Source organism: Haliotis asinina, chromosome 13 (genome assembly GCF_037392515.1).
Source record: "Haliotis asinina isolate JCU_RB_2024 chromosome 13, JCU_Hal_asi_v2, whole genome shotgun sequence".
Classification (NCBI taxonomy): domain Eukaryota; kingdom Metazoa; phylum Mollusca; class Gastropoda; order Lepetellida; family Haliotidae; genus Haliotis; species Haliotis asinina.
Genome location: NC_090292.1, coordinates 48776725 through 48785951, shown reverse-complemented (window position 1 = coordinate 48785951; position 9227 = coordinate 48776725). Strand labels below are relative to the sequence as shown.

Here is a 9227-nt window from a genome sequence, read left to right as displayed (position 1 = left end):
ACACAATAAACTATAGAGAATAATGTGAATAACAAATTGCCTACTTTTGAGCAATAATAATGTAATGGGCTTAATTGTTTTCAGAATAAAACTCATTTGTACTTTGTACTTTGTACTTCAAATGTGTATGAAATCGTCACTGTGAGGCTTGAATAACGCCGATCTGACATAAAGCCAAGTTCAACCCAAAACACTACGAAGCTTAACTTTTTAATTAGTCAATTTTCAAAACAAAATAATGAATGTTTAGTTTGCGATTATGATTACTGGATTTTACTCGCTTCGTGGTGACGAATGATAGTGGGGTAGCGTTGGCTCGTCACACTGTAGACCCAGGTTCAATTCATTTGGGTACAAAATGTGAAGGTCATTTCTGGAATGTTGCTGTTAATGGCCATAAACGAAGCTAACTCTCTGACAAAGTCAATATCTAGCGTATCAGAACATTTGACAAATCTATTTCCGTGTTTAATGTTTAATTGGTGTTTTATCCGTGTGTATGTGTATCAAAACATTATTTTTACATTTAAAAAAGGTTTCAAAAGAACGTTTTCCAGCATGCAATATTAATGATATTGCCAAAGGAATCGGCATCAAAATAGTATTTCATTGTATATTGTCATTTATGAATATTTTATCTGCACCCGTTTTATGACTTTGAAGTCAATTTGAAGGGTGTCGGTCTCTTGCAGAGGTAACCTTCTGGGAACCTCGAACAGAGTGTTGTCATTGCCGGATATCTGAAAAAGACCAAACTAGTTTCATTAAAGTGGAAACTACAGTTTCGTCACACTAACACTTATCGAACGAATATATACATTGTACATGTTTGATAGTTTGCTCAGTGTGAATGTGAGGTGGCACAGTGAGTAAAACGTTCACAATGAAAAACCAGGTTCTTTTTCCCACACGAAGATATTTCTCACTATGTTCCTAAAAAGATCCTACAGCAGACTTTATTTGCATGAGTACACCGGTTGTTCAGCTTGACCTGGTCGAGGGAATACTAACTGTCTTCATGACCGTGTTATAACCGGTTGTGTCTATCATTATAAAGTGGTGCACCTTTGTCGGTTGATTGTCAACATGTCCAAACAGCAGAGACAAGATGGCCGTTTGAAATCGTCTGCTATATCATTTCTAAAAGCAGAAGATACAGACGGCCTAATGTTTCCAATGTGTGCATGATTCGTCAGAACGCAACATTAATAACTTTCTCTACTCAAATGTTTAAGCTGACGATTGTGCCATTTAACCTCCCGGGTCATGCATATGTAGAGTAGCTCAGGTCAAGCTGAACGTACTGTAGTTTGAGAAATCTTGCCAGAACCTACCAGAAACTGAGTCTCTGTAATTTTGATGGAGAGAACTGACGTGGCATTTGGTGTGAGCACAGGACTGGGAGAGGTCACTTCCCTTCTCCATGCCCCATCAGCAGCAGTATTGTAGATGACGGTATAGGATGGAGACCACCGAACTGTCAGATAAAACACCACTCTACTGCCATCCTTATTCATCAGAAATATTGCAGGGCTGAAGAAGATGATTATTATTCACTTGACATTATACAACACGTTGTCTGTTATTCACATTAGTTTAACATGGGAGTAGAGCAGAATGAATCAATGGGTCAGTGAGTGAGTGGAGCGCATTGGCGCTTGTGACGGAATGAGTGGCACTGGGCTGAAAGGTTTTAAGTGGCGTGGAGCGGAGTGGATTGAAGTCTGGCAGGTGGACATGAAGTGATTGGAGTGAGTGAGTGAGTGAGTGACTTTAGTTGTACAGCAATCTCAGCAATATTCCTGGTGGTCTGGACCAGACATTCCAGTGATCAACAGCATGAGCATTGGTCTATGCAACTAGGAACCGATTAAGTGGCAACTAACGCAGCGAGCCTGACCATCCGATTCCGTTGGTCGCCTGTTACTGCAAGAATGGGTTACTGAAGACCAATATTCTCACCTTCAAGGGTTGGACATCCAGTGATTGACATAAAATAATAAGAATAGGTCTATGCATTTGGGATTCGATGATATACGTCAGCAAAGACAGATGGAATGACCAGCTCTTGCGACATGCATGTTGACCGATGACCAATTCCGTCATTTCTGACCATGGGTCATTGCATATACTTCCTTTCTCCATTATTAACAAACTGTATATGAATGGAAGACATCTTTCTGCGTCAAGCATGAGAATCTGTCCCGTCCTAACAATCTCGACCGATGCAAGGGAATTACACACCTGCGTCGTGTACTACACAAACCTTCCAATATGTCCTTTCTGATCTATCAGGGAGACTGTCATGTCAAGGAGACATGACATACAACATAAAAACTACCTCTTGTCTGATCTACATACCTTGTCGTATTAGTATTTTCCAAACTTAGCATCACTCTGTGTCATACAAAGTGTTGATTATTGTTGATTGTTAATGTTGAATTTTGCAAACACCTACGTCCCGACTCCATCTGACGTCTCCTGTACGATAATCTCCGCGCCAGTGGACAAGGGAGCGGGAAGTGGTGTCTTCAGTATTGGCACCTGTTGTAAGGAAGACAGTCAGTAGATGCCTGTTGGCTAAACAACTTGCTGAAATGCTTTACAGAACTAAATCAATGTGTGCAATATTCAGCTGCAGTGCTTTACATCTGTCATAACGAAGTAATATAAACGTTTGTCCCACACATATATTATGGTATTTTTTGTCGGTTTAAAACGATCTGTGTTCAATTATGATAAGGTTTTATATCAGGCATCGGTATATGTCTCAGTAAATTAACACGTCAGACGTGAAGTGATGCATGTGTTTGAAGGACGTGCAGATACAGGAACATGTGTTTGGTCTACAAATAGTTGTCACTGTACCGGGTCAACATGTATTTGGTCTACAAATAGTTGTCACTGTACCGGGTCAATCCACAGGGTCTGCATGCACCGTCCCATGTCTAATGGTACCTTGTCATGGAAACATTTGCCTGACGTGGTTGGTAAGTAGGAGAATCCGTTCGAACAGGTCACATTCACGTGGGTCTGGTTCCTCATCACCGAGAGTGCATTCACGACCCGGAAGTCGCTGCAGGCAACTAAACATATTCCACATTATACTCATTATAAATTAACTGTTGGTAATTCCAACCTGTCAATACAATGCTGAAGCAGTTATTTGTGTTATCTGTTCAATAAAAAAACTAATTTTTGTTTTTTCCCCTTTTACATAAGCTACATGTGATGGACACCGGGCAAATTCAATCTGACGAGCAAAGAAAAGTACACAGGTTGTGTTTCTTCCACTTCGTGCCAATAAATATTTGTCAGTCTTTTTATGAAAACGTATTTCATCTAAACTAGCATCCAAAAGAAAGGCCATCAAATATTTTGTCGGTCCAAAAACAAAACTTAAGTAAAATATGGTAACATTAGATGTTTTATTGTTAAAAACAATCATTCAGCAACAGTATATAATGGATAACATGGAGAAAACCGACGCAGCTCGTGATTGAATATCACATTATCCAGTATTCGATTACCAATGCAGAATCGATTGGTTCGTTTTACAACTTTCTGGACAGCACATGTTGTTCAATACAACCCCTAGTAGTGATGCAGGGCGAACCCGATTTGAGTATGTGATTCTTCTGACGTCTTGGTTAGGGATCCTTTGCATGGCAGCTGTCGAAACGTTCCTCGCCAAAGGCTGATTTTGGCGTTTCCGAATATGACGTCCCAGTTATTCCCAAAGGTGCTCAGTTGGGGACATATCTTGAAGAGCTGGAACTTGCGTTTGTCAATAAAATTCACGCTTCGCCAGTTTCACTGCAGTCAGTGTCACACAGTCCTGGTTCATCTTAATCTGTCACGTCGGCGTTGGCACGTCAATGTCATGACCATGAAAGGTCGATTGGCACGGAGCCGTCTGGCCACAGTCTGTCTGCTGACTGGATGTCCAATCCTGCTGGCTTTTGACGACGTCACAGTGACTTATCGGATCCTTGGGTGAAACAGTCGAAAAATACCGGTCCTATTTTTGGGTGGTGACCTTCAGTATATCAGTCTTTGTCCTGTCTGCAGTACTGGCCGGCTATCGTAGACGTGTGACACGTCTTTCGACAGTGGATTTGCAGCATCCCATGGTCCTAGCCACATGTTCTTGTGCCTGTAACATACCGATTGTTCCCTCCCTCTGCTCTTGTGGTAAACAAATCCCGTTCCTGGTTGTCAGTCGATTAAAATGATGTAAGAGAATAAACCTGGTTAGCTTGTGTACCCTAATACGAGTAACTGTGTGCACGGTTTCCGTTTTATTCTTGTAAATTCGGGTTATTTTCATAAAGTACGAAACGTAAGTGCAAGTGTTCTCTGGGAATAGACATGTTGTGTTCGAGAGATCTGTTTGTCGCTATTTTCAGACAGACTAACAAATATTTTGACAATTTACAGTGTTGTTTATTTTGGTGGCGTTTCTTTTGAACGCTAGTCTATATATGGTGGACAGGACAGGTGTGGCTGCTCTGGACACAAATGTGTAAATGCTTCAACGCTGCCGCAATATTTTTAACTTTAGTTACAAAAATTGATTTTGAAACTGTGATCCACTTTTGTCGATTAAGTCATTAAGTGAAATTTCATGAAATGACGGAATTGTTGTTGCACAAAATGTCACGAAGTGGCTGACCCTCTTAGTCATATCACGAAATAATTGAAAGTTTAAGTGATTTCACGAAATGACAGATTTCACAATGTGACTATAACATCCGGCTTCTGCATCAAGCATTTAACCTTAGATCTTTAAAGAGGCTGTAAGGTTGCCTAATGGTTAAACCGTTCGTTTGTCACGCCAACGAAACGGGTTCGATTGCCCACATGGGTACAATGTGTGAAGCCCATATTGCTCGAATATTGCTAAAAGCGGCGTAAAACTCACTCATTCGCTTACATTTTAAATAACACGGAAACCACCTTTTGCAGGAAGATCACTTTTCGCGGAGGGATGTCAGCCAACAGTAGTAGGTTGTATTTATAGCTCTAATCACTGTTCCTATTTAATACTACCAGAATTTGCTTCCTGTAGCGTTTATGCCAACACTTTCATAACCAATGTGAGTGAGTGAGTTTAGTTTTCCGCCGCACTCACCAATATTCCAGCTATATGGCGGCGGTCTGTAAATAATCGAGTCTGGAAAACACAATCCAGCGATCAACAAAACGAGCATCGATCTGCGCAATTTGGAACCGATGACATGTGTCAACCAAGTCAGCGAGCCTGAACACCCGATCCCATTAGTCGTCTCTTACGACAAGCATAGTCGCCTTTTATGGCAAGCATGGGTTGCAGAAGGCCTATTCTACCCCGGGACCTTCACGGGCCATTTTCAAACAGTGGGGTTTATGGTGATCTGAGAACTTACCAAATAACGATAAATAGTGAGTGAGTGAGTTTAGTTTTACGCCGCGCTCGGCAATATTCCAGCTATATGGCGGCGGGTCTTCCCAACCAAGAATGTCTGTTATGTGCGCAGATATTAAAACAGAAGCAACCAAGTATTATGTACTTTCATGACGGAGTGAGTGAGTTAAGATTTTAACAGTAAAACATCTAGAAATATCACAGTTACAATTTAAAACTAGTGTGGAAAGGTAAAACTAATGTCACTATTTGGACAATACAATATAAAAACTGGCTATAGATACATAGGGACCATGGGGATTTACCCCTCATATCATAACAAAATCAAGTTATAGATTGACAGCATCTGAGTGAGGTAAATTTGTTAACGTATACATGAAATAAAACAAACTTTGTTACTCACAATGGAAGGACTGTACACTTAAAACAACCCTAAAACACTATTTTTATCTTTAACGGTACAATATAGAAATGGGCTATAGCATGTTCCCCACCAAAGGGAGATCACCAGTGGCCGTGGGGACTGCGTAGACCCCAGCTGGATTTACACCATCCCTTGCTATGTGTGCAATTTCGTTGATCAAAGAACGATGGCCCCTCAAAGTTATTTAACTTCCAGAATGGCACCCCCGTCAAACTCTGTGTGCCAAAAATCTGCATATAAACTAAGTCTCCCAGCCATCACTACTGGCGACAGCATCATCGCTACCGGTTCAGATGTAAGAAATCTCGGGGTGCACTTTGACACGACTCTATAATCAATTAAACTCTTGACTCAAGAGCTATTCAAACGAACAACATTATTATTATTGAATAATTCCAAATGTTAAACTGACTTTCAAAATGTACCTAGTGGTGTTAATTCTGAAAAGCTGAGCATAAAATTAACACTATTTTTTTTTAACTGTCTTGATGAAATCTGCCTAACTTTATTAGTGTCTCAGAACACATTTAGATCATTACCAGTGAACTATGTCCAACTTTCAGGCCCTCAACTTTACCAGTTCTTATGAAAAACGGTCGCATGTATGAAGTGGATGTGACATGAGATAATTAAACTTCCAGAATGGCACGCTCAGCAACGTCTCTGCGTATCTTTTGAAAGTTTGGACTGGAAATGAACCTTTACTTGAAGCATACTGGGGCGGTTGTGTAGCCTAGTCCTCTCATAGTGCTGACGACCCAGGTTAAATACCCCACATGTGTGAAACCCATTTCTGGTGTCTCCCGCCATGATATTGCTGGAATATTGCTAAAAGCCACATAAAAGCATTCTCACTCACTGTCATATTAGAGCCTTATTTCCTGTTTTCATCACCTGCATGTATCCCATGTAATAAAAATGGGCTCTAACTGAATCGGGAAGAATACGATTTTTACTGACAAGATGACACACAAATCGACTGGAATGCTATACTGATATAATAGTGAGCAAACATGTAAAGTCGCATAGTATCGGTTCAATCATATAGCGACTAACACATATAAGAAACACACCAAACACTTTATTATGTTTTTGTGTTGAAAGTAAGCGTTTTGTCCCATGCATATATGACATGTTATGGATATAAAACGGAACAAAATGGCGGTAAAACACTGACAATTGGCCTTCCGAATGGCTGTTCGCGAAAGGAGACAGTATGTCCTGCTCTGCTGGTAAAATCCGCCATTCACAAAATTTTCTAAAAATTTATAACATCTTTTGCTTGATGTTATACGTCAGTCCACCTGCCCAGTGCATGTTAACGGGGGCGTACCGCCAGGCCTACGTTCGAACCAAATAGACACGCAGGGAGGTGCGCCAGGTCAACGTGCCGGTGTCCTTTGAAGTAATTAACATCATCTAGCATTGTCTTGACAGTAAGGGGATCCATGTCATGGAAAATCCAGACTAGTTTAAAAAAATTACTAATTATTTAAAATTCAGAGTGTTTGCGTCCGGGAAATACATTTGATTTACAACACATAGGGTCTTATTTATAATCCAAAAGATTCTGCTAAAAGGAAACAGCGCATATTGTGACAATAATATCTCCAACACAAGATTCGTTATTAACCTTACAACATGAATCACCTTACAAAAACCTCACAATTTTTCAGTTTTCAGTACCTTTTGGTTTCTAGAAGAAAACCTAATTAAAAAATAATGACTGATAAAATGACTTAAGAGAATCATCAACATAACCTCTGTTGACTTTATGTCAGGTCAGTGAAACTGTAACATGTGAAACTGCAGTCGGTATATATCAAGTAAGTGTTCAGTAACGCCCTTGTACACTAACTGCGTTGTCATGTAATGTCAATCACTGGACTGGGTGGTCAACTATTTACAGAATGAAGATTTTATGGATATCAACTTCTTTATGAAGAAAGAAGTTGATATCCATAAAATCTTCATTCTTATGTATTTACACTTCTAAATGACATTCAAAGACTTAACTATTTACAGACATGCCGTCACATAGCCAGAATAATGCTGAGCGTCAAAAACAAACACAGATCTTTAGGAGAATAAATGGCATCGAATGGCATGTCTGTGATCGTATCCTACTGGAAATAATAGATACGAATCATGTCAGTAATTAAATGTTGTGGTTCAGATTTACTTTTTTTGTCTTTTTATTTAAAGAACAACTTTAACAACAAAGGGACAGTCCATGTATTACCATGACAATACCACCAGAATGGCATACAGTATTCGTTACCTGTATAATATTGCCAGCCTGCCTCTTGTACACCCCCATTGATGACGGACGAATAGTACAACCGGCAACGTTGAGACCTTGGATTGTGTAGTACCATGTTGCACTGCAGATCACGGAAACACCACCACAAACATGCAACTTTGTCAGAAACAATGCGTTGACTGAGTAAGGTGTCATTGAACAGGTGGCCATCCAAACTTTGAAGATGGTGAAATGTCAGATTGCCACATGACTGTGAAGCCAAACTGTAAGTCATGGTGATGGTGAGAACAAGTTGAACAAATTCCCACACAGCCATGTCGTTGCTTCTCGAATACTTCCCCGTTGTTACAGAACGGGAGGGTAGTCTGTACTAATCGATGATATGACGCAGGTATTGACCAAACGCTCGGTTACGTTATTACTAAATTCGATGGCTCTGTTCATCAACCAATCACTGACAAATTGATGATGTGACTATCTTAAAGGGACATGTTTGGCCAGAAGCAAGAAGTTCATTTATCATTTCAAATTTTCACTCAGACCTGTTCATGCTTCTCTGGGAATGTACCAGGAGAACAACAGCGGAGTGTGGTAATAGCTGTCAGTTATGCAAGAATTGACTTTGTGCTCAGTTACGTTTTACAGAAGTTAATTGGAGCTCTTCACAAAGCCACCACTTAAACAGATAGGGTGTGATGATCATTAAGGAGAACCGTTCCTATCATAAAAATCTTTTTAACAGGTTTTGCTTAAGGAACGCACTTCTGGCAATTACATACAGTGCTTGACATCAATCTTGGCAGGTTTGATTATTAAGTCTATTTATTAGAGTCTCGGAACCTGCTGGAGTACCCGTTCAGATGCCCTGCATCAAGCACAAAAGAGAGTCGATGCCACATGACTACGGTGCTTCTTGATAACGTCTTCATTGTGAGAAGCACATGCACCACAATGAACAAGTAACTAAGTCCGTTTGCATAATAGAAACAGGTTCATTTATAACTCTAAAAGCTATCCAGACAAAAACACACTCTCAAAACGAACACGCGTGAGAAACTATGAAAAAGCTTCCAGTAGCAATGAGGTTTTTCTCAATACGTAAAACATACAAATCATTATTCTGTGAAGGTGGA

At 40.1% G+C, this 9227-nt stretch overlaps 1 protein-coding gene across 1 annotated transcript; it reads right to left on the bottom strand.

Annotated features, from left to right (window-relative positions):
* Nucleotides 1-623: 623 nt before the first annotated feature.
* Nucleotides 624-8410, bottom strand: LOC137259629 (uncharacterized). The gene is made up of 5 exons (XM_067797242.1): nt 8113-8410; nt 2911-3086; nt 2459-2544; nt 1335-1533; nt 624-740 (listed from the first exon to the last, which is right to left on the bottom strand). The coding sequence occupies exons 1-5, from the start codon at nt 8408-8410 to the stop codon at nt 624-626; spliced, it is 876 nt and encodes a 291-aa protein (XP_067653343.1).
* Between the last annotated feature and the right edge of the window lie 817 nt (nt 8411-9227).